Source organism: Oryx dammah, unplaced genomic scaffold (assembly GCF_014754425.2).
Source record: "Oryx dammah isolate SB20612 unplaced genomic scaffold, SCBI_Odam_1.1 HiC_scaffold_8, whole genome shotgun sequence".
NCBI lineage: Eukaryota > Metazoa > Chordata > Mammalia > Artiodactyla > Bovidae > Oryx > Oryx dammah.
In genome coordinates, this window is record NW_024070192.1 from 22,253,826 (window position 1) to 22,278,972 (window position 25,147).

At 54.2% G+C, this 25,147-nt stretch overlaps 1 protein-coding gene across 1 annotated transcript; it reads right to left on the reverse strand.

The window, feature by feature from the left end:
• Positions 1–398: 398 nt before the first annotated feature.
• ERBB2 (erb-b2 receptor tyrosine kinase 2) lies at positions 399–24,793 on the reverse strand. The gene is made up of 27 exons (XM_040245470.1): positions 24,452–24,793; positions 17,605–17,756; positions 16,292–16,505; positions 15,430–15,564; positions 15,080–15,148; positions 14,798–14,913; positions 14,531–14,672; positions 13,668–13,787; positions 13,281–13,407; positions 10,189–10,262; positions 10,011–10,101; positions 9,334–9,533; positions 8,821–8,953; positions 8,637–8,727; positions 7,891–8,051; positions 6,417–6,464; positions 4,707–4,845; positions 4,502–4,624; positions 4,126–4,224; positions 3,676–3,861; positions 3,402–3,557; positions 3,234–3,309; positions 2,773–2,919; positions 2,342–2,439; positions 1,955–2,143; positions 1,418–1,670; positions 399–1,286 (listed from the first exon to the last, which is right to left on the reverse strand). The coding sequence occupies exons 1-27, from the start codon at positions 24,522–24,524 to the stop codon at positions 931–933; spliced, it is 3,768 nt and encodes a 1,255-aa protein (XP_040101404.1). The 5' UTR covers positions 24,525–24,793; the 3' UTR covers positions 399–930.
• Between the last annotated feature and the right edge of the window lie 354 nt (positions 24,794–25,147).

Sequence of the window (25,147 nt, forward strand, 5' to 3'; positions counted from 1 at the left end):
CCCCACAGACTGCATGATTCCCTGTCCCTAGCTACTCTTAATTCAGTGATTTCCTTGCCAAGGCAAGAAAAATGAATCACACAGTAGACAGTGCATCTTGTTTCCTCTGTCCTTCCCCGACTCCCCCTACCTACAGAGAGGAAATTACCCCATTCTGGTCAGTGGGTGGCCTTAGGAGTTTTTTTTTTCCTAAGAATGATCTTTTCAAAGGGCTTTCAGATCAGAATCCCAACTCCCAGTTTCCCCCCAACCCAAGAGCCAGAAAACTGGAAGTAGGCTCCTAATTCAAGCTTTCCCAAGATTCCTAGCCAGTCCCTCCAGGAAAGATGAACTGAATGTAAGTTAGGAGGTGAGCAGTGAAGGGACAGCTCCAAGCCACCCCTAGACATAGGCTGGTGTCCAGCTGTTTTCCAAAATATATTTGCAAATGGAGAAAGTGAGTGTGGAGGACATCCCTCCCCCAACCCCAGGGATGCCCCCCCTCCAATACCCACTCTCCACTGAGTCCTTATTTCATTTTTTAAAAAACAAATAAACAAAAAAACATAAGTAAAAACAAAACCAAAAAAGCAGTCTGTACAAGGACTGGTTCTGGGTGCTGCTGCTGCTCCCTTCTTCCCAGGGACAGAGCTGGGTCTCAGGGACAGTCTCTGAATGGGTTGCTATAGTTCCTAGACACCCCCTTGGAGCCTTCTTCACACTAGGCCCAGCCTCCCTAAGTCGTTCAGTGCCAAGGGTCTGGAAGAAGTCAGGCTGGGCCGCTCTCAGCCACCTAGGAGTTGAAGTAGGAAAGGAGATTTCTGGCATGGCAGGCTCCCCTGGACATGATCCAAGGGCCTGCTCCCTGCCTGGTGCCGATGTGGGCCAGAAGTCAGGCCTTCCACACACCCTGAGGGTTCAGCAGGGCCTCAGTGGCCCTGGCCTTTTGGCTCATACTGGCATGTCCAGACCCAGGTACTCAGGGTTCTCTGCTGTAGGGGTCCCTTCAAAGGTGCTGGATGGAGTGCCCCGCTCTGATGGGTCCTGGTCCCAGTAGTAGAGGTTGTCAAAGGCTGGGCTGAAGGCTGGAGAAGGGTGGGACTGAGCGGCGGCCCTGCCCCGGGGTGCCAAGTACTCAGGGTTCTCCACGGCAGCCCCAAAGGCAAAAACGTCTTTGACAACCCCATTCTTCCCAGGGGAGAGCGTCTTGGGCCTTTCCAGAGTGGAACCAGCAGGTCGAAGAGGCGGCAGAGGACCCTCTTGGGGTGACGGGGGCTGTGGGCGAACCTCTGGCTGGTTCACGTATTCTGAAAGGACAAGAGAAGGAATTTTGTGAGAGGGTGAAATCTGTGTGTCCCAGCTGCTACAACTGCCCTGCAGCAGGCCCTGGGCAGAGCACCCCCAACCCCCACCTCTCAGCTCGAGCTTGACTTCATACCGGGCTGGGGGCTGCACGTCAAGGGGGCAACGTAGCCATCAGCCTCGGGAGAAAGGGGTACTGTGGGGTCCTCACTGTACCGCTGTAGAGGGCTAGAGTCATGTTGGGGGAGGGGCTGCAGCCCCTTGGCCGCCCCCATTCCCACGTCGCCATCAAACACATCAGAGCCTGCCCCTTCGGAAGGTGCCAGCGGAGATCTGGGGGGCTCCTCCTCAGAGGGCTCCAGCCCCAGTGTCAGCTCACCACCACCACTCTGAGGACAAGAGAAGGTCAAAATGGAGGTCATTCATGGATCTGAGATGGAGGCTCCATGGGAAGTGACAGGGTCCCAGGAGATAAATCATCTCTGATGTATGACAGAGGCATGGTAGAAAGAATGGGATCACAGTTGGAAAGCAGTAAGAATCCTTCTTAGGGAAAATGGGGCCTCCTTCATGAGAGGTAATGGCTGGAGGACATCGGAGGAAGGAACCCTAGTCCACTGGAGTCAGGGGAGGTAACCAACGACACCCACCACCACGTGATGGGAGCACTAACCCTGGTGGATGTGCTGCGGTGCCTGCGATGGGCCGTGCCTCCAGCACCTGGGGCAGGGTCTGGGCAGAAGAAGCCCTGCTGGGGTACCAGGTACTCCTCTGCATCCACCAGGTCGCCCATGTCATCATCCTCCAGCAGCGAGCGGTAGAAGGTGCTATCCAGGGGGCTAGCAGGGCCCAAGTCTTCATTCTGGGGAGGAGGGAGATGCATGGCAGCCTCTCCCCAGCCCAGTACACAGCCTCCTGGGGGTGGCTCAGGGAGGGCTAGAAGTCTGATGAGTCAGGCAGGAGCTTGGAGGTCTGGGACCCAGGAATCATTCTTCCTTTCCTCCCTTCTAAGGGAGAGTGCTCTTAGCCATGGGCAGGGATGGGGTGAAAGGTTCAGTACCTGGATGACCACAAAGCGCTGGGGGTCCCTGGCCATGCGGGAGAATTCAGTCACTAACTCCCGGAACCTTGGCCGACATTCAGAGTCAATCATCCAACCTGGGGGTGGGCAAGAGCCCGGCATCTCAGTTCTGGCTGCAGCCTGCATGCAGCGCCCCTCACCCTCATGCCCAGTCTAGACAACACTAGAGTCCAAAGCCCTCTGATGATAGAGAATCTACCAGTTTCTCCTTTTTACTTTGGATCAGTCTTTTTTCCTAGCTGGCCCTCGCTAGCTCCTGTGGACTCGTACTGTAAAAGGGCAGGGAGAGCCTTCTGAGACTCCATTAACCATATCACCATGCTCTTGGCCCCTCCCATGCCCCTTGTAGGCCCATCCGCCCAGGACCACCCACCCCTCCTCCAAGCAGCCAACACAGCTCAAGAACGTACATTTGACCATGATCATGTAGACATCAATGGTGCAGATGGGGGGCTGGGGCAGCCGTTCTCCTTTTTCCAGCAGGTCAGGAATCTCCCGGGCTGGGATCCCATCGTAAGGTTTGGCCCCAAAAGTCATCAGCTCCCACACAGTCACACCTGGGGCAGAGATGGGGTAAAGCGGTGGGAGGACCAGAGGCAGCTTTAGTGTACAGAGCCTCAGAGGCTCTGCCCAAGAGCCTGGCACCATGGGGGAAGGAGGAAAGATGCAGTGCCAAAGGACAGGAGATAACTTGGTCTTTTCCCAGTCCCTGGGAAGCGCACAGACTCTGGCAGCCTGAGGCACTGGCAGCCACTTCCTTCCTTCTCACATTTATACTAAAGGTGTCCATCAGTTCACCCCATCCTTCCACCCACATTCTCCCCAGGGCCGTGGCTCCTTGTCCACCCTCCCTACCCACTCCATCACACACCATAGCTCCACACGTCACTCTGGTGGGTGAACCGCCGGCGGAGAATGGACTCCAATGCCATCCACTTGATGGGCACCTGGTAGAGCAGAGAAGGAAGTCCTCCAACCAGGTCTGAGTTCTCCCAGGGGCCAGACCCCACTCCCCCTTGTCTCGGTTTGCTCCTCTAACCTTGCCTCCATCTGCGTGGTACTCTGTCTCGTCAATGTCTAGCAGCCGAGCTAGCCCGAAGTCTGTAATCTTCACATGGTTGGGACTCTTGACCAGCACGTTCCGGGCAGCCAGGTCCCTATGCACGAGCCGCACATCCTCCAAGTAGCTCATCCCCTGGGGTCAGAGGCATCAGTGTGGACCTTGCTCTGCCAAAACTCTCCCAGGAAACCTCCCTATCCAGAGGCTTGCTCCCCAAGGGCACCTGCAGAGCCCTGGCCCCCAAAGTGCATACCTTGGCAATCTGCACACACCAGTTCAGCAGGTCCTGGGAGCCCAGGCGCCCACGGTGTTCTCGAACGTGGTCTAGGAGGCAGCCATAGGGCATAAGCTGTGTCACCAGCTGCACTGTGGATGTCAGGCAGATGCCCAGGAGGCGGGACACATATGGGGAGCCTACACCAGCCATCACATATGCTTCCTGGAAACAAGGGCACACACTGAGAGGATATGGGAAACCACTAACCCCCAGCCATCACACACCCCTCCCAAGGGCTAAGCCATGATAACTATAGGCCCTCAGCCAATCCAATCCCATTCATCACAAATCGGAATCGTGGCCCACAGACTAGGGAGGCTAAGAGTAGACATCTGGGGGAATCACAGGGTGTCCCCCAAAACCCCAGTGAAGAGAGAGAGAGCCCAGTCCCCCGTACCCCCAGCTGGACAGGGTGGAAGGGCTTACGTCCAAGATTTCCTTGTTGGCTTTGGGAGATGTGTTTTCCCTCAACACCTTGATGGCCACGGGGATTTTCACATTTTCCCCATCGGGGATCCAGATGCCCTGGGCAGAGAGGAGGATGTGAGCAGAAGGACCGGCCAGATCAACCTGCAGCCGTCCTACTTGGCGTCACTACTTGTGCTCCCAATTCCCTCCCCAACCCTTGGGCCAACCCCATTATTTAGCAGCAGCCTCACCATTTAGACCCACTGGCCACTCCCAATCCCTTATCCTTAACTGCTTACTCAACTGCACCACCCCTGCTCCGGGCTGTTGTCCAAACACACCCTCCAGCATCCTCTAGGACCGCCCACCCGTGGACTTTGGCCCCACCCCTGACCTTGTAGACGGTGCCAAAAGCTCCGGATCCTAGCACCTTCACTTTCCTCAGCTCTGTCTCTTTTAAGATCCGCATCTGAGCCTGATTGGGCATCGCTCCGCTGGGCGTCAGGGGCTCCACCAGCTGGGGTGAGGGGGTAGTGGGTCAGTGCTGCGGGTTGGGCCGCAGACCCCAGAGCTCGCCAGAGGCCCTCAGGCCGCCTCACCTCCGTCTCCTGCAGCAGCCTCCGCATTGTATACTTCCGGATCTTCTGCCGCCTTCGCTTAATGAGGATGCCGAACACCAGCCCCACAAGGACAACCAGCAGAACGCCGACCACAGCGGCAATGATGGATGTCACAGGGCTGGGGGCAGGAGCCAGGATCATGGATTGGGGACCAGTCTGGGGCAGGGGGGATGAAGGGGTCCCACGGTGGGGCGCGGTGGTGGGGGAGGAGGGGGAGGGGGCTGACTGTCACTCGCATTTGGAAAGGGAAGTCAGAAGGGTGACCCACAGGCTCCCATCCTGTCTGACCTACTCTAAAATCTACCTTGGCTGCTTACTGTCTGGAAAATAAAGTCCAGACTCCTTGCTAAGATTCAAAACCCTCTACACCTACATCTCCAAGTTGTCTATGCTCTTGCCCATGGCTCTAGCCCAGGGTTCTTGTCAACCTGTGAGAGTATGGAGCTCCACCCTCCAGAGATTTTGACTGTGGTATGAGGTGGGGCCCAGGAATGTGCACACAGTGATTCTGATGTTCTAGCCAAAATTTTCACCCATAGGTCACAATTTCCAAATCTCCCAGCCGTTGTTATAATTCTTCTGCCTGGATCACCATTTCTGCATGAGGTCATCTTTCAAGACTCTGCTTATCCTGGGATAGAAGGATCTCCTGGGCACTGACCCTACATCCTTGTCATCCTTGTTCCCCTCCCTTGCTTAGCCAAGGGCTGGCTTATCACAGACCTCAAATGGACCCTTATTTCATGGACAAATGCTTACTTAGGACACACTCCAATCTTTTTCTCCCTAAAACCCTTCCCAAAACACCCCTCTGCCTAGAAATCAAGTCCAACGATGGCAGTGATGGACATCACAGGGCCTTCGGCCTCATGGTAGGGGAGAGCCTATGCCCTCCAGATCCAGCCCTGAACTGACTCAGACTTCACCCCCTACTCCTTCCTCTGTGCTTAGTCAGTTACCCACCACAGCAGAATCTTCAGCAAATACATCCTAGACTTTCTGGACACCTCTCACCATGCTGCCTGTTGCTTTCCTCCTAATACAAGTGACATTCCCGCCCCTCTTTCAAAACCTAGCTCATGTGCCTAAAGCCTCCCACTGACCCCAGGGAAGAATTCACTGTCTCTCCCTTAGTGCTGCAGCTATGCTCTCTTCTCAACGTGCCTCGAGTCCCAGGGAGTTGAAGGCTGCCTGTGTCCCTTATGAGACCCCCAGCTATACAGGGTGGGGAGGTGCTGGGTGTCTTCCTATCCCCTGACCCCCAAGCAAGCTGAGCAGGCCTTCCACCCACTGCATGTGTGTGTGCATATGTGCTCAGTCTCTCAGTCGTGTCCACCTCTTTGCAACCCCGTTGAGTGTAGCCAGCCAGGCTTCTCGGTCCATGGGATTTCCCAGGCAAGAATACTGGAGTAGGTCGCCATTTCTTACTCCAGGGGATGTTCACAGCCCAGAGATTGAACCCCGGTCTCTTGTGTCTCCTGCACTAGCAGGCCAATTCTTGACCACTGCACCACCTGGGAAGCCCCTCCATCCACTAGTTGGAGCTAATTGAAAGAAGCATCCACAGTGGAAGAGTGGGCTGGGGAGGACACGTGTCATGTCAGGACATGACACCTAGCAGCAGGGACCACCCAGGGGTCAGTGGGGGACTGAGGGCAATGTGGGGTGCATTCTGGGGACCAGGCTGACCTGGCTCTCTGCTCGGCGGGGCAGCCCTTGTCATCCAAGTCCACACAGCTGCAGGAGAGAGAGAGTCCCGTCAACAAGGCTGGGAACCACCTCCTGCACTCACTCCAGCCTCACAGGATCCCAGGAGGTGGGTGTGACTGGGTTATGATCCCCACTTGACAAAGGCAGAAACTGGGTTTGAGGTCACCAGGGCTCTTTCTACCATCCCACGGGGGAGTCCTCCAGTCTGTAAACCAGTATCATTTGCACCTCCCTGTGGTGGGAAGGAAGTGGCGGCACCCAAAGGAGCATCGAGTCCAAGAGCTTGGCCATCTCCTCTGTAGAGGATGCCAGTGTAAACTACTACTGTAGTCGGGCAAACTCCTGCGGTTCCTCCTGTCCCCCCAGCGGTTCCACCTCTGGGGATAAACCCTGAAAATGCCAACACCTATACACTAGGGGGCATGTACAAGATGCTCACTTGTACATGGAGCTCAAGAGCAATAAACTGCCAAAAAGAGAAAAAAGGAAACAAGTTCAGTCAGTACTCTCAGGCAGGGACACAACTAAATAACTCTACATCCATATTGCAGATTGAGTAGTTTAAAAAAAAAAAAGGAGGTAGATTGATATGCATTCACAGGAAAGGACCTCCAAGATACATAAAGGGGGGAAGGTGTGGGGGAGCAAAGTGTATATGAGTCAAATGAAATTGCTGAGAAATAGATGAGCTAGATGAAACTGTTGTTTCTTGATCATTTTTGACTTCTAAAAACAGCAATCTTATAAGACTCAACCTAACATATACGTAAAATGCATTTATGTAAATATGTGTAGAAAAGCCTGGAGGAATGCACATACCAGAGTGACCTGGTAGTTCTCTCCAGGGAGGGGAGGGGCAGTGGGAGAAAGGGCACTTCTGCTTTACACTGTTTACTTTGATACTGCTGAAAATGTGTCTTACAAGAATGTATGCACGTGTTCCACGTGTTATCAAAAACAACTAAGTGAAAAAATAAAAAGAACAGGGCGGATCACTATATTAAAACATGAAAAAGCATTGTAAGAAAAACTGCAGTGCTACGTGAGAAAAAGCAATTTGCAAACAACAGGTATGGTCTATGCTCCTATTTTTGTAAAAAGAAATATAGACTAGAACAGATAAGAATTGGAAAATAAAAATAATATATAAACATATATTTTTATATATTATATAATAATACATATGTTAGCATGTGCACATATAAACTGGAGGGAAAATATGGCAAGTTATTAACAGTGGAATAGAACTGTTAATACTATTAATTTATCCTTCATGCTTTAATTTAAAAAATTTTAACAATATGTATTACTTTTGTGATCAGGGAAAAAAAGATAAAAATGTTAAGGGCCTTGGGGTAACCAAAGGCAGAGATGTCCCACTTTTTACAATAAGAGCCTCAGAGAGGCTCCTGGAACAAGCCCTTCTTTATATGGGGAAGGCCCTCAGACTCACGAGTGGGTGCAGTTGATGGGGCATGGCTGGCATATGCCCTCCTCATCTGGAAACTTCCAGATGGGCATGAAGGAGAGATCAGGCTTCACACCACTGGGGCAGCGAGCCACGCAGAAGGGAGGATCCTTGTAGTGGGCACAAGCCACACATTGGTCAGCCTCCTGGAGGGAAGAAAGGGTTTGTGGGGGGCTGGCACTGATACCCCTGGGGCAGCAAGATCAGGCCCCTGGGTCCCCTTGGTGCTTCCCATGGTCACTTGGCAGCACTTTTCACCTTGCTTTTGGAACAGTCCCAGACCTGCTATGTCTGCTGCCCCTGTTCTGCACCCAGCTCCCTCGTGCTCAGGCACAGTGCCAAACCCTATTTTAAGTTAATTCTTACTGTATCCTAATGGGGTGGGTACTAGCATAACATTGATTTCACGAATGAGCCAACTGAGGTTGGAAGTGACACCTGGATTTGAGTCCAGGTAATCTGATGCCTGAGCGCCCAGGTCTAAGCGCCTTGGCACTGCCACAACCGCCCACAGGCTTCCCTGGGCCTTCTGCATGGTCGGAAGGGTCTCAGGGTCCACAGTTCTTGCCGTTCCCAGCATCCCAGCCTCCTTCCATTCTCCTACTGTTCAAGCCTGGGCTTGGAGTCCTCCCCAGGGATATTTCACTGGACTTGGCCAGGTCCCTGGCAGCTGCCCCACCCAACCCCGCCCTGCTTCCCACCACTCAGCTCTGAGCCCACAAGCACCTCACCGAGCCAAAGCAGGTCACTGAGCCATTCTGGGGATGACACTCGGGGTGGCACGGCAGACAGTACCTGTCCTTCACGTACTCCCGGGGGAGCCTGAGGGGAGCACAGCCAGTGAAGGGGTCTGGAAGGAGCCCCTGTGCACCTCCCCCCACCTCCTGGCCGCCCCCTCCTCCTCCGCCGGCGTACCCCTGTAGTACTCGGCATTCCTCCACGCATTCCTGGCCCCGAAGGAACTGGCTGCAGTTGACGCACTGGGTGGGCCCGGGACCCCAGCAGTGCCCTTGGGCGCACAGCGGGTAGCAGGCCAGGCCCTCACCCACTGCAGTGAGGAGGAAGGGGTCAGACGAGACTCATGGGAGGTTCCAGATCCCACAGAGGCGGGGGTGGGGGGCGGGGGGCGGAGTTTGTGGGCGTGGCTCTGGGCTAGAGAGGCGGGATAGCTGCCGAGCACAGCAGGGAGAAAGTTCTGAGGTTCCAGGAACAGAGGAAAGGGAGGGGAGGGATGCCAAGGCAGCGTGGCCGGACCCAGCTAGAAGCCACGCCAAGAGGCCAGGCCAGCCAGAGCTGGGTCAGCGATGGTGCACCTGGGGCTGGGCAGTCCACATGCACAAGGAAGTCCCAGACTGCTGCCGCCAGAGGCCCCTGGGCGCACCCGCGCGCTGGCAGACGCGCGGAGCGTGCAGCGCCAGGCTGTCTTACCGCACTCATCCTCTGGCCTGTTGGCGCTGTGGAGCAGAGCCTGGTGGGGGTTCTGGAAGAGCTGGTCCCAGGGCACCGTGTGTACGAAGCAGAGGCGGGCGTTGCGATGGATGAGGGCCAGCCCGCTGCCCAGTTCCCGCAGCGAGCGCAGCCCTAGCCAGCTGATGCCCAGCCCTTGCAGGGTCAGCGAGTAGGCACCACTGTGGGAGAGGAGGTGGTGCTCAAATGCAAGGGGGCAGCACACCGCTGACCACCCCCATCAGCCAGAACTGCCCTCGCCTTCCTCCTGTCCCCAGCACACACTGCAAACTCCCATGGAAAGGTTGCTGCTGGAGTTCTCCGAGAACAGGAACCCCCTTCTCTTCACTATGAAAGTGAACGTGAAAGTGAAGTCGCTCAGTCGTGTCCGACTCTTTGCGACCCCATGGACTGTAGCCTACCAGGCTCCTCCGTCCGTGGGATTTTCCATGCAAGAGTACTGGAGTGGGTTGCCGTTTCCTTCTCCAGGAGATCTTCCCAGCCCAGGGATCCAACCCAGGTCTCCCGCGTTGCAGGCAGACGCTTTACCATCTGAGCCACCAGGGAAGGCTCTCTTCACTATACATACACCCAAAACTTCTCCCAGGCCTCCCTGGGCAGCTCCTATCTCGGCAGGGACCCCTTCCCCTGGTGCTCACTCATGCAGAACTCGTCCCCGGATTACTCGCAGGTTCTGGAAGACGCTGAGGTCAGGCAGGCTGTCTGGCCACGCTGAGATGTACAGGTAACCTGCAGGTACAGGGTGAGGCTAGGGTATGGGGCCAGGATGAGAACCCCCAGCCCCATGAGAGCAGGCTTCAGAGAGACAGGGCCCACCTGTGATCTCCTCCAGAGACTCAAACACTTTGAGCTGCTCAGCCTGCAGCGGGGTGATGTTAGAGTCTGGGTCCCTAGAAGAAGGATTAGGGAAGGAGTCAGCAGGGCCAGGCGGAAAAGGCAATGGCACCCCACTCCAGTACTCTTGCCTGGAAAATCCCATGGACAGAGGAGCCTGGTAGGCTGCAGTCCATGGGGTCGCTAAGAGTTGGACACGACTGAGCGACTCCACTTTCACTTTTCACTTTCATGCGTTGGAGAAGGAAATGGCAACCCACTCCAATGTTCTTGCCTGGAGAATCCCAGGGACGGGGGAGCCTGGTGGGCTGCCGTCTATGGGGTTGCACAGAGTCGGACACAACAAAAGCAACTTAGCAGCAGCAGCAGGGCCAGGAAGAGGGTGGGTACAACCTGCTCCACAAGCTGGCCCTGTCACCCTCCCCCACGTCCCCTCCACTTAAACCCTTTGCCCATCAAGGCTGGCTATTCTCATCCTGAGCTTCAAAGCCCAGGCCCTAGTTTGGCAGGATCTATCAAAATAATACTTATATCCTTTGATCTAGAAGTTCTACTTCTAGGAATGTGCCCTAGAGAGACACTGACCCCTGTTTCCAGAGGCATGTATAAGGGAGAACTGTTTGTTAGAGGGAAAATAAAAAACGTAAGGAAATTAAAATTTTTTTTATGTTTTAAATTAAATACCTAAATATTCCATCAGTAAATGAGGAGCTGTTAAATGTAACCCTGATCTATTCAGACTATTGATGAAAAACTGACATTTAGGAGCATGTATTGGATTGGTCAACAAGTTTGTTTGGGATTTTCCATATGATGTTATGGAAAAACTTGAATGAACTTTTTGGCCAAACAAATAGTATTTTCTGGGCAAGAAAATACTACTAAGAGCTTTACAAATATTAACTCATTTAAACTTTATAACAACCTTATGAGGGCAGGACTATTTTTGCCCCCATTTAACAGATGAGGAAGCTGAGACACAGCAAGAAGTCCACATGACTAGTAAGTGGTAGAAGACACGTCTCAAACCCAGGCAGCCTGGGCTCTTAGCTGCTACTGTTTGCTGCCACCTGCTTCATTGCTGTTGAAAGAACAAGGCAGCTGAACATGAACTAACTGTCATAACCAGCTCTCCAAAGCCATGGGCAGACAATATTCACAGCAGGCTCACATTTTAAATCAACCTCCCCCCCTCAAAATTATTAGAATTACATTTCTCTGTGCATGCATGTCTATATATGTATGAATGGTCTAGAAGAATACACACAAACTGTTACCAGCGGTCTCCTCCTGAAAGGGGAGTAGAGGTGGAGGAAGTGAAGAGAATTTTCTCCTTTTTGTAATACATACTTTTACTGAAGTATAATTCACATACAAGAAACCACACAGATTCTTAGTGTGCAGTTTGATGAGTTTTGTCAAATGCATCCATTCACATATCCACCTCCACCAGTGATTTACAGAACATGTTCATCACCCTAGAAATTTCCTTTGTGTTCCTTTCCAGGCCCTCACCCCGGCACAATCACTGTTCTGATTTGTGTTACCACACAGTGGTTTTGCCTATGCTGGAACAAAGGCAATCACACAGTGTGGACCTCTCATCTGACTTATTTCACTTTTCATAATATTTTAAATATTTTTTTGATGTGGACCATTTTTAAAATCTTTATTGAATTTGTTACAATAGGGTTTATTGTTGTTTATGTTCCATTTTTTTTTGGCCAAAAGTCATGGGGGAATCTTAGTTCCCCAGAGATGGAACCCGCACCCCCTGCATTGGAAAGTGAAGTCTTAACCACTGTACCACCAGGAAAGTCCTAACATAATGTTGTTCTGTGTATCCATAGGCTGTTTCTTTTATTGCTGAGAATTTCACTCTATGGATATATCATTTTTTACAGTTAACCCTTGAACAATGCCTGGGTTAGGGGCACCAAACCCCTCTATGAAGTCGAAAACCCCAGTATAACTATATAGTCAGCCCTCTGTATCCACAGTTTCAGATTCAAGCAACTCCAGATTGTGCAGTACTGCAGTATGGATTTACTGGGAAAAGTTCATATTTAAATGGACCCGAGCAGTTCAAAGGCCTTCCCAGGTGGTGCTAGTGGTAAAGAACCCACCTGCCAATGCAGGAGGCATGATACATGGGTTCGATCCCAGGGTTGGGAAGATCCCCTAGAGGAGGGCATGGGAACCCACTCCAGTATTCTTGCCTAGAGAATCTAATGGACAGAGGAGCCTGGCGGGCTACAGTCCATAGCGTCTCAGAGTCAGACATGACTGAAGTGACTTAGCACACACACAGGCAGTTCAAACCCATGAGGTCCAAGGGTAAGCTGGGTTTATTCATTCAGCTACTGATGTTGTTGGTTTAGTCACTAAGTTACGTCCAACTCTTTTGCTACACCGTGAACTGTAGCCCTCTAGGCTCCTCTGTCCATAGGATTTCCCAAGCAATACTGGAGTGGGTTGCCATTTCCTCCTCCAGGGGATCTTCCCAACCCAGGAACCAAACTGGCATCTCCTGCATTGGCAGGTGGATTCTCTACCACTGAGCCACCAGGGAAGTCCAACTATTAATTGATATTTGCATTATTTTCAGTTTGCGGCCATTATGAATAAAGCTACTATGAACTCACAGAGAACTTTACTTTATCTGGATGGCGTAACCTCTATACAAGTAAGTGCATGTTTATAGATAACATGTCATTTACGAGAAAAATTCCAGGAATTCCCTGGTGGTCCATTTAGGACTCCTCCCCTTCATTGCTAAGGGCCCAGATTCAATCCCTGGTCTGGGCACTAAGATCCAGCCAGTCACATGATGTGGCCAAAAACAACAAACAAACAAAAACCAAAAACAAAGAGAAAACCCTTCCCCCGCCCCCACCCACGTCCCCTTCCTCCCATCTCCACCCCCCACCCCCCAGCCAAGCTGGGCTTCCACCAGCTTCCTTCGTATCCTGGGTCTCCCACCACCCCCTAGAAACACTGCCACCTCAGGATTCAGTGACTGCCCTAATGCTGTCTCAGGCTGTGTGTCCACGCTTCACTTCGAGTATCCTTACCCTGCAAAGCTCTCTGGCAGAAATGCCAGGCTCCCAAAAATCTTCTTGCAGCCGGCAAACTCCTGGATGTTGGCACTGGTGACTGCCCTCACCTCCCTCAGGTGTTCCATGCCCAGACCGTAGCACACTGTGGGGAGGAGGCAGGGGCATTCAGCCTCCACATGGAGCACCAGGAACTCAACCTCCCGGATCCTGTCCACAGTCCCCTCCTGGGTCCACACGCCCCCTCCCCACATTGACAAGAGGCACAGGGGAGCTTGTGGGAAGCTCGGGGAAGGGCCGGGGGCAGTCAGCGGCAGAAAAGGACTGGGTTCCAGGACAGTGTGAGGAGGGGTGGCGCAGTGGGCTAGGCCAGGCCGGCTGTTTCGGGGGGCAACCACTGGGTACCTGGGGCGCAGGGCTTGCTGCATTTCTCACACCTCTGGGTTCCATCCTCAGCTGTCACCTCTTGGTTGTTCAGGGGACAAACCAGGGTGCAAGATCCCACATCCGTAGACAGGTAGTTGTCTGAGGAGGTCAAGATTGTGTGTCCGTGTATCCTGGCCTTTCACCCCCACACCCACCATGAGTCGTGTCACCATGCCCAAGCAGTACAATAAGAATGATATCAACTGAGGCTGATTTACAGGCCCTTACAACATGCCTGAGCCCTGGACACTTTCCTCAGGAAAGCCCTATGTGATAGGCACAGTTAGATTACCATTTTGCCAAAAGGGAAATCAAAGCACAGAGTTTTCTGTAAATTACTCAAGGTCATTGTGCTAGAAAGTGGAGGAGCCAGGATATGAACCCAAATGGCCTGACCCTACACTTAAGTAAACAGGGGAGCTAATAAATCAAACTCAGATCCATCTGACCATAGAATAAAAGTTAACATGAGTATTGGCTGGGCACAGTTGTAAGAGCTTCACAAATATTAACTCATTTAAACTTTATAACCACCTTACGAGAGCAGGACTATTTTTGCCCCCATTTAACAGATGAGGAAACCGAGATGCAGCAAGAAGCTCACATGACTAGTAAGTGGCAGAGCCAGGTCTTGAACACAAGCCTCCTGAGCATGGGCTCTTAGCTGCTACTATTTGCCGCCACCTGCTCCGCTGCTGTTTAAAGAACTGGGCAGCTTGACACAAACTGCCATGACGAGCTCTCCAAAGCCAGTGGCAGACAATAATCACAACATGTTCCCATTTATATAAACCAAACTCCCTAGCAAAATTACTAAAACTGTGTTTCTCCCCAGCACTTACAAGGACAGGCAGTCACACAGCTGGCACCGAAGGTATAACGCCCCTCGGGGTTGGGCATGGACTCGAAGGTGTCCGTGTTGTAGGTGACCAGAGCTGGGCAGTGCAGCTCGCAGATGCCGCTGTGGTTGAAGTGGAGGCAGGCCTGGGGGACAGGCAGTGGGTGGGCACTGGGTTGTTTGGCCCTGATGTGCCAAGAGCCATAGGACAACACTGGATGGGATGCCCCTCCCCTTGCAGCCTGAGGGCCGGGGCCCAGGGGGCACATACCAGGCAGTCAGAGTGCTTGGGGCCAGTACAGCCGGCAGCGCACTGCTCGTGGCAGCAGTCGGTGGGCTGTGGGCCCTTACAGCGGGCACAGCCACTGGCACAGACGGTCCGCGTCACTGTCAAGGCGGGATGAGGGCTGAGCGGCAGTCTAGGCACCAGCCCCTCACCAGCACCACCTTCTGGGGAGACTTCCTGCCCCAGGGAAGAGGCCGAGAGCTGGCACAGCCCCTCCCGTGTCACTCAGCCCCCGCCCTCCAGACCCTGGGCCGCCCTGTAACTCACAGCTCTGACAGTCCTCAGAACTTTCCCCCCAGCAGTTGGGAGCTTTACAAGCTGGAGAACAGGGTGTGCCTGGAGGAAGAAACAGGCAGTGAGAGAGACCGAGACCAGGACATGAAATGCACAGTGAGGGGCAGACCCAGGCAGGAAAAGAGAACCTCAAAGCCAGAGGCATGATCTAGAAGCAGAGAAAAACAGGACAGAGGCCCACAGAGACGAAGAGACGCAGAGAAAGGGGAGACGGGTGCTGTTAGTGCGGCAGCAGAGGGGCACAAGGAGTAAGCCAGGAGTCTGGGGTCGCTGGGCTGCGTGACAAACGGTGGCGGCTGCAGGCAGGGGGCAGCAAGGCTTACAGGCCCGTGAGCGGTTGGTGTCTATCTGCTTGAGGGGCAGCTGGTTGTTCTTGTGGAAGATATCCTCCCACAGAATCGTGTCCTGGTGGCAGAGCTGGGGGTTCCGCTGGATCAAGACCCCTCCCTTGAGGATCTCTGTGGGATGGGCAATAATCAGGGGCTTCTTCCCCCATCTGGCATCTTCTTATCTCCCCTGGGGCCTGCCTGCCTTCTAAAAGTGGAGCAGGCCTCTGAAACACACCCCGGGTTCCTCAGCGAGCAGAGAACACCCCTTCAGCGTCTTTGAGCCTTGTCAATACCACCCACAAACAAAGATCCAGGGGGGAGTGACTTGCCCATGCCGCCGCCTCCTCTCCTCCTCTACTGTGTGCACACGGCTTAGCAGTTAAAAGAGTGTGAAACCCAGCCTCACCACCACTACCTAGCTGTGTGACTTATCCTCCATAAACCTGTTTTCTCATTTGTAAAATGAGAACATCAATGTTTCCCTTGCAGGATTATGGCAGGAGTGATGGGATTATGCATGCAAAGCACCGGGCACTCAGAGTCTGAAACACTGTCTGCTTCAGGGCTGCCACGTACAGTTACACAGGTTGTTCACTGTACATGTGCACTCAGCCAAGAAGTGGGCAAAAATCCAGCCTGCATCCTAATCATCAAACTATGCGGGCTGGTGCAAGCTGTGACTTCCTGGGAAGAGGGGAAATCTTTCTGAATCTTCACAAGGGCGCCTTTCCTAGTTCCACCTGCATCCATCCAGACGGGACCCCAGTTCTGACTCACACAGTCTCCCCTTGGCTAGTAGGGACCCCTGGCCAGCTCTCAGTAACCAGCAGAAAGTTTCAATGATAAAGATGGCCACCTGTGAGGCTTCGCAGCTGTAGCTCCTGCAGCCCTCCTGGGGCCGTGCCTGTAGCAGGGGCAGCACCTTCCAGAAAGTCTCCATTGTCAAGCACGGCCAGGGCGTAGTGTTCCTCAAAGAGCTGGGTGCCTCGCACGATTCGCAGTCTCTGCAGTGGGACCTGACTCACTCGATTGTGAGCGATGAGCACATAGCCCTGCACCTCCTGGATTTCCTGGGAAAGGGACAGAGGAGGAGAGGGCTGAGGCAGGTCGGGCCCTGGACCACTACCATCCAACCTCCAAGACCTCCTCAAGGTCCCCTGTGCTTGGGGATCTTGGGCAAGGGCCCAGCTGCCAAGCAGTCTGTCCACCACCTCCCCAAACCAGGTTCTAGGGCCAAATTCTAGTATGATCAAGAAAGAAAATGAGGGGGTGGGGCAGCACTCTGTAAATTGTGGGCACCCCACCCTCTCTACACCTCAGCTCTTCCATCTGTAAAGGAAATGCCTGGACATGATGATGTCTGGGATTCAATGGACTAAGCGTCACACACCTGGCCCCGCTCTGGGACACAACACAGAGGCTGGCTTCCACTCGCTCTCCTGTTCCTGACCCTTTCACATGTATTTCCCACATGATATTCTAAATGGGCTCCCCAGGAGGAGTCCAAGTATGCCTTTGCCTCCCAGTGTAGTATTAGTCACTCCGTCGTGTCCAGTTCTTTGCGACCCCATGGACTGTAGCCCACCAGGCTCCTCTGTCCATGGGATTCTCCAGGCAGGAATACTGGAGTGGGTAGCCAATTCCTTCTCGAGGGGCTCTTTCTGACCCAGAGATTGTATCCGGGTTTCCTGTACTGCGGGTGGATTCTTTACCATCTGAACCAGAGAAGCACTCATGGCTCCCAATATACAGATAGGGAAACTGAGATCCAGTGAAACCAGGGGCTAGACCACATTCACAGGGCTTGTCAATGGCAGAACTGGACTCAGAACCTGCCAGGGCTTTCATTACTCCAGATAGGAGGGGGACAGTGGCTGGGACAGTTGGACAAGGGAAGGTGATCATGCTGGTGAGAGAGCAAAAAATATAGCCCAGGAATAGATGCATTCCACCCAGAGACGTCCACAGTCAGCCACACTGTAGACAGAGAGTCAGCTGGTCTTAGTGTAGGACAGATGGGGTGAGACATCAGAAATGACTTCCTGGTTCAGGAGCCACAACGAAAGAGAAAATGTAAGGCGGGGAACCTTCTTCTACCACCCATCTGCAGGCAGAGGGCTCAGCCCAGCAGGAAGCAGGGCCTGGCTGGGTCTTGCCCATGGGCCTCACCTGCAGGAAGGAGAGGCTGGCATCAGCAGGCAGATAGGTGAGCTCCAGGTTACCCTGCACCACCTGACAGCCTTGGTAAAGGTGGCGCAGCATGTCCAGGTGGGTCTCGGGACTGGCCGGCAGCCGCAGCTTCATGTCTGTGCCGGTGCACACTGGCAGAACAGAGAAGATGGGTCAAAAGGCCTGCGCAGTGAGCTTCTCCAACTGGCCACGTGCAACAGCAAAAGTGTGCAAATTTGGGAAAAGGAGGGAAATCAGGGAGGAGGTTTCCCCCGCCAACTTGCCCCATCCTGAGCATCCAGAGGGGGTCCTACTGGGCCAGCCTTAGGGAGCTTGCCCATTCAATCCAGGGTGTTGGCTGGCAAAGAAAGCTTTCTTTTGTCCCAAAGGCACGACTCAGGGCCAATGGGTAAAAATCCCCCAAGAGGCGATGATGAATCATGAATCCTCTGGATACCCCCTGCCCCTTTCCCGAGCAAACAATGCCACCCACATGCCAACCTCCTGGCAAGGCATACCCACCCCCGCAATGCCACCCAGGAAGTGGGGAAGGAGGGTCAGCTCGAGTCATAGTTGGGGCCTGGGGACCACCAGTGGCCTGGTCACTGCAGGGACTTCTGGGATTTCCCCAGGCAGAGAAAAGGAGCGTCAGATCCCAACTCTGGGTATCTGGACCCAAGCTGCAGACGCTGAGCCAGAGTGCTGCCTGCTCCAAAGCCTCCTCTGCTGGTACCTCACCCTTGTCACCTCTTCAGGGCAAGACTCCAGAACCAGCTGGCAGAATCTGTGCCACGAAACTCCTGCCACAAGGGCACTACGTCAGCCCTGTGTACCTGCCCAATGTCAACCACCAGCCAAGCGGCATCAAGATGAACTGCTACCCAGCCCACCTGGACCCCAGTCCAGTGTCCCTGAGACCAGAAGTACCCACTAAGTCCAGGGACACTAGAAAGGGTGAACTACCCCTGGTAAGGGGGCACTCTGGCAGCAGCTGGCATCATGCCTACCAGCAGGGGGGAGATTAAAGGGCCCAGTGGAACTCGTTTTTCTGCTCTGGTAAGAAGATGAATCACCCGGCGCGTCCTGCCCAGGAGGGTGTGCCGGGGGAGGTGGGTGGAGGGCACCCCCTGATCCACAGATCCACAGGTGCCTGAGCTGTCTGGAATTCCTGTTGGTTTCCACTCCACCTCCCATGGACTACGTGCAGATTCAGGGGGACAAAACAATGGCTGACTGTGGGGTCAGACACCAGGGCTTCCTTCTGCTTTCCCCACAACTTGGAGCCTAAGGTCAAATCCTGAGAGGTAATAAGAGACACCCTCTGCCCCCAGAAATCGGAGGAAAGGCTGGGGAAACAAGCCCCAGGGGTCCAGCCTGGGTCAACAGCTACAAGCAGGCAGCCTCCCAGGAACACCCAGAGTGGTCTCTCTTCCCACCCCTCTGGCCAGGGAGGGAAGGAAGCAAAGAGGGAGGAAGGGGAGGGCCCAGAAATAGAACTTAAGGGTCCCTCCCCCCAGACTTCCAAGAGAAACAGGATCCGGGGGTGGCCGGCCAGGCCCAAAATAACGCCCGCTGCCAGGACCTCCCCCGGCCTCAGCAGCTTCAGCTGCTTTGTAGGCACAGCTGTCTCCAGGTCTGGACCCCAAGGCCCTAGCCCAGGCCAGGGACAGGGACCGGCAGAGCTGGGGCAGGGGCTGTCTCCACCCCCTGCGGCCTCTGCCGCCTGGAAGGGACACATCAGCTGCGGTAGCCGGGCAATAGGAAAACAACAACAGGAACCCTGGGGGCAACAGGGGCAACTGAGCATGTACTGTGTGCTGGGCAGGCACTCTGGGTGGAGCCTCAGCCCCCAGAGGCTGGGATCTACAACCCTGATTTTGCAAAGAAGGAAACTGAGGCTGCCAGGAATTATGCTTCCAAGATCATAAAGCTGTGAGCAATAGAGGCATGATTTGAATTGGAGTCTGCCTGACTTTAGATCCCACATTCCTTCCACTAGGCCTAACTGCACACACGCCCCACCCCACACCCTGTGCAAAGGTAAATACACACCAGCTCTGTTGATGCCACTGATTACAACAGGCTCCAGGCCTGAGTGGCTGAGCTGGGCGGGAGGACCAGAAAGAGAGGGAGCCCCGCCCCACGGGTTTGTTTGTGGCCGTTTAGAATCTGATTAAGACTAAGTGCTTGTGGGAACTTCCCTGGAGGTCTAGTGATAACACTGAGCTTCCAATACAGAGGTTGCGGGTTCGATCCCTGGTTGGGGAATGAAGATCCCACATGTGGCCAAAAAATAAAGACTAATTGTTTGCAACAGGTGGTAAAGTTGGGACTCTGAGACCTACTCCCTGGAGGACTGGGGACTAATAACCCCCAACCTGACATGAAACCAAGAAACACTTCTACACCCCCATCTTCTCACTCATATCCCTCTCCTCTGTCCTCACCGTGGTCCCCATATCCACTCTCCCTCAGTGATTTCCTCCAGAATAGGAGGTCCTGTCCCACACAGGAGATCTTTGTCTCCAGAGCACCTGCCCTTCAGGAGCCAAATCTCTGGAGCAAAGACAGTGTGAGGCAGGACCAGACCAGAGCCAAGAACACAATGAGCCCTGGATAAGTGTTTGTGGAATGAAAGAATGAATGAACTCCAAGCAAGAGTCTCCAAACCAGCGCTTTCCTGGTGGTCTGGTGGTTAAGAATCCACCTGTCAATGCTGGGGACACAGGTTCAATCCCTGCTCCAGGACAATCCCACATGCCACGAGGCAACTAAGCCCGTGTGCCACAACTGGTGAGTCCGCACTCTAGAGCCTGTGAGCCACAACTACTGAAGTCCATGTACTTTAGAGCCCTTCCTCCACAATGAGACACTACTGCAGTGAGAAGCCTGAGGTCTGCAACTAGAGAGTAGCCCACTGCTCGCTGTAACTAGAGAAAGCCTACACGCGACAACCAAGACCCAGCACAGCCAAAAATTAATTAATTAGTTTTAAAAAAAAAGTCTCCAAACCAAAAGGGACCAGCTGAGGTCACTGTGTCCAGCCCTCTGCCCAGAGGCTGGTCACAGCCCCCAAGTTTCTCTAACTGAATGTCAGTGGTCAGGTCCCAGCTCTCGGGGGCTCTCAAGTGGGTTCTCTCCTTTTCACCAGCCTTCAGCCTCACCTGCCTCTCTTGCTCACCAGCACAAAAGCCAACACTTCTTTTTTTCCATGAAGACTGCCTGCGTCCCCAAAGCTCACCTGCCTCAGACCCACGGGGCCAGAGCCCATTCCAGTGACACCAAGGTTCACCTAGCACACACACCTGGTGGGTCAGACCGGGGCCTGGGCTCAGCTCATTAGGCCAGAACCCTGGAGGGGCTGCTCACAGTGTAACCCTGATCAAGTCCCTGGATTTCCAGGGCAGAGGTCAAATCAGATCCACCTGTATGCCTAGCAGTACCTGTGACGTAGCAGGCGCTCGGTGAATATTTGCTGACCTGACTGGCTGTAAGGCACGGATAATAAACAATAACAACTCTTACTCTCTGCATAGAAATTACATGAAAGTTAAATGAGATAATGAATCAAGAAACAGTGTGCAAACATGACAAGCCTTTGTCAACAGAGCTGGGGCAACACCACCATTGGCTATAATTCTCCCACTCCTTAAGAGAGCACACACCCCTCTCCCTACCTCGCCTCTCATCCCAGGGGTGGGGAGAAAAGGTGGCCTACTGAAAGATGGAGGTGTCAACATGGAGGGGCTTCCCACAGTACAGACGGGGGGATCTCTTTGCCGATCATGCTAGCACCAGGGGCAGGAACACCCAGCCTGGCCCTACACCAGCCCCAGCGCCAGCCCCACACTGGTCGCTCCCTCGCCTGCAGCCCTGTCGGTCCCACTGGCCTCTGCCCCACTCTGGCCTTCCATCCCCTGCCAATCCTAGAGGGCACAAGAGGAGGGCAGACACGGCCTGGACATGGAAGGGAGGAACCCCAAAGCCAAGAGGGAAACTGGGGCTGGGGGCGCAGCTCACCCTTATTTTCACCACAATAACAAAACACAATAACAAAACATGCACCTCTGCCCTAGTCTGGCCACCTGACTGCCCCTGAGGCTTTGCGTAACACTTTGATCAACAATTTTTTTTTGGCTCTGTCTGGTCTTAGTTGCAGCATGCGGGAGCTTTCCTTGTGGTGTGCGGGCTTCTCTCTAGTTGTGGCGTGCTCGGGCTCCAGAGTGCAGGGGCTCTTGGGCTCACTAGTTGCCCCGAGACATGTAGGAATCTTAGTTCCCCAACCAGAGATCTAAGGTGTGTTCCCAGCATTGGAAGGCAGATTCTTAACCACTGAAATACCAGAGAAGTCCCTCTGATCAATTCTTAATGACTCCTCATCAGAGTCCCAAAATGCCCTGGACATTACTGGGTTGCTGGGAAGCCTTGGCTAAGTCACTTTGTTTCTCTGAACTTCAGAGAAGTTTCTCATCTGTGCTCCTACTTCACAGGATTGTTGCAGAGAAGCAATGAAACTGTAATGGATGAGAACTTGGCAAATAGGAAGCATGCCGCACTTTTCTAAAAGTTAAGTCCATAAAGCAGGAGTCTGGGTAATTCCAAACCAAGAGAAAATGAAAAGCGCTTTGTATTTGACTTTGTAATACAATGTATTTTCTCTTTTGGCATTTGAGCCTAGCTTTCAATTATTATTTTTTTATTGAATAGTAGAACGAGGTTACTTTCTTTAAGTATAGCAGAAACAAGGAAGGAGGCTGTGGGGGAGAATCCTTCAGGAATTAAACTATGGTCTATCCAAGATGTGTTTGCTGCACTTTACAAAACCTTGATTGTAAGAAAAGAAAGTCCCAAACCCCTGGGCTTTTCCCCCATCTCCCTTTCCCCCTCAGCCCTGGCATATACTGGGAGTGCTAGAGGCAGCTGGGTGGGTCTCTGCCATTTTAGCCATTCCTCTGCACAACATGCCTCTCACAGCACCCAGCACTGTGGGCCGAGGCGTGAGGAAGCCTTGAGGAGCCCCCAGTACCCAATACTGCAGCAACCTAGCTGCGCTCCACCTGCTCAACTCCCAGGCCCAGGTGAGGAGGGCAGCGGCTCAGCCTGGCAGCCCAGACTTGCCTGACTCTTCTCAGCCAAAAGCCCGCCTGGGAAACAGGGAAGGAATGGGGAGGCTCCTTGCTCAGAGAGAAGGCGGCGTGGGGCCACCTCCCGCTGTTTACAGCAGCTCTAGAGGGAGCTCCTTGAGAGGGCAGAGTTCAGCAGGGTGACCGCCGTGAGGCCACACAAAGCCCAGACACACAGACCAGACAACTCAAGAACACCCTGACACAGCGGCCCCTCAGATAACACAGCAAAGCTCTGACAGAGGGGCCCTCGGGCACACACAAACAGGCCAACACCCGCCCTTCTCCGGACTCCCTGATCGGCGGAGACCAGCCTTCACTCCTAGAACATTCTCATTCTGGCTTCCCCACAACCCGGCGATGCAGGGCCGAGTGTCCCCCAGTGCTCAAGGTGGATGAATACAGTGCTTTCCAAGGTGTGGCTGGGGGTCGAACTGCCTGGATCTGATCTGTTGTTGTTTAGACCCTAAGTCGTGTCCGACTCTTCTGCGACCCTACGGACTGTAGCCCACCAGGCTCCTCTGTCCATGGATTTTCCAGGCAAGAGTACAGGAGTGGGTTGCCAGTCTTCCTGACCCAGGGATCGAATCCGCATCTCCTGCATTGGCAGGTAGATTCTTTACCACTGAGCTGGTGGGGAAGCTGGAGTCCAATCCAGGACCCACCAATTACTTGCTGCCACTTCACCTCTTGAAGCCCAGGTCTTTGCCTGGAAATTGGGAACACTGGTAGGACTTCTCTTATAGGGTTGTTCTGAGGATAAAAGGAGGGAACCCAGGCAAACATGCACAGCACCTAGTACAGGGTGCATTTCCCATACGTGTTAGCTTTAATCATTATGCATCTAGATGGACAGATGGGGAAGACACATAGTCCCCCCCCTCTTCCCCACATACAGCATAAAGGAAAAGCAGACGGGCCTGGCGCCCAGCACACCTGCGTCTCTCCCTGTTCCTTAGCTACCCCCTCTCCCTCCCACTGCCCAGGAGTCCCTCCCTCAGAATCCTCCCGTTTTAATGCCCCAGACCAGAAAACACACGGCCACCCCACCGTGGCCCACGCTTTCCAAGTGACAAAGCACACAGTCCCTAGGTCGGCCCTAAGGAAACTTGTTCAAAACAAACTTCTTCCCCTTCCCCCACCCCCGGCTCCGGTGAGGCAACGCTGCCATCGGACTGGCCACCCTCGGCTCCCTGGCTCCGACTGGACAGGTTGCTTTCCCCACCTCCCCCTTCCGCACCCCAATCCTGCCCGAAGCCGGAGTAACTCAAGCCATTTGGCCGAAAGGGGGCGGGGCGGGGGCCGGGCAGAAGGGACCCCCAGGAATCCAGCCCAGTCCAGTCTGGAGGCGGAGGTTGCCAACTGGAAAGGCTTTGAGAGAGGAGCTTGAGGGGCTCAAGAAAGGGGAAAACACACACATACCATGCAATTCACCCTTTGAGGGAAACTTTCTGAATAACTTCAGAGAACTTTTATGACAAGTTCGCGGAGCATGGAAAGCGCCGGTCCCATCTAGAGCCGCTCGGGCGTAATCGCCCCCTTACCCCACTTTCTCTGGCCCCTCCGAGCCGAGGGCCGGCGGCTCCGAGCGCCCCGACTATCTGAAATCTGGGATCAGGGAGCTCCGATGCCCCCCGCTACCCGTGCCTGCCCGAGGACATCGGCAGGGGTCCCAGGCGGCAGGGTCCTGTCGCCGCTCCCTGCCCTCCCCACCCCAGACCCACCTTGGGTGCCCGCGGCTCCGGGGGGCAGGAGGGCGAGGAGGAGCCCCCAGCGGCACCAGGCCGCCAGCTCCATGGTGCTCACTGCCGCTCCTGCCCCATGGCTCCGGCTGGACCGGGCGGGGAGGGCGCCGGGCGGGCGAGTGGAGGGGGCCGGGCGCTAGCGCCGGAAAGGGCACCGGGCGCTGGAGCGGTCGGCGGCCTCAGGGGCTCGTCTCGGCTCCGTGGACACGACGGAGGGGAATCTCAGCTCCACAACTTCATTCTTGTACTTCCTCAAGGCAGCCCTCCTCCTCCTCCACCTCCTCCTCCTGTGCTTGGGAGCAAGCGCGCTCTCAGCTCGCCCCCCCACCCCCACCCCCTCCAACCGCATTCCAGCAAGTCCCTGGGAGTGGCAACTCCCAGCTTCACTTTCTCCCTCTCTCCGCGCAGGCCTGGGTGCGTCGCTCCCACCGCCCGGACGCCGGCAGCAATTTTCGCCCGTTTCCATGGAGGAACCCCCCCACCCCCCAAAAAGAGCCCCCCCCAAAGGAGAGGAGGGTGATCGCGCCTCCCTTCGCCGAGAGTCTGGGGCAAACATTTTAGCTTGCCATCCTGAACTTTCTTTTAAATCGCAGGTTTTATCTTAAAACATTCCTGGCCGTTTGCATCCTACTCCATCAGATGCCTATTTGTTTTAATACCAAGTAATGGTTTTCC

What these genes read in the sequence shown, in the direction of transcription:
- ERBB2 (XM_040245470.1), bottom strand. Translation starts at nt 24,524, where the DNA reads ATGGAGCTGGCGGCCTGGTGCCGCTGGGGGCTCCTCCTCGCCCTCCTG. An exon ending in CTGCCAGAGAGCTTTGCAGG is followed by an intron (nt 10,263 to 13,280) that starts GTAAGGATACTC and finishes TCCTTCTTCTAG; the next exon opens with GGACCCAGACTCTAACATCA. An exon ending in GGTGTGTGCAGATTGCCAAG is followed by an intron (nt 3,558 to 3,675) that starts GTATGCACTTTG and finishes CTCTGACCCCAG; the next exon opens with GGGATGAGCTACTTGGAGGA.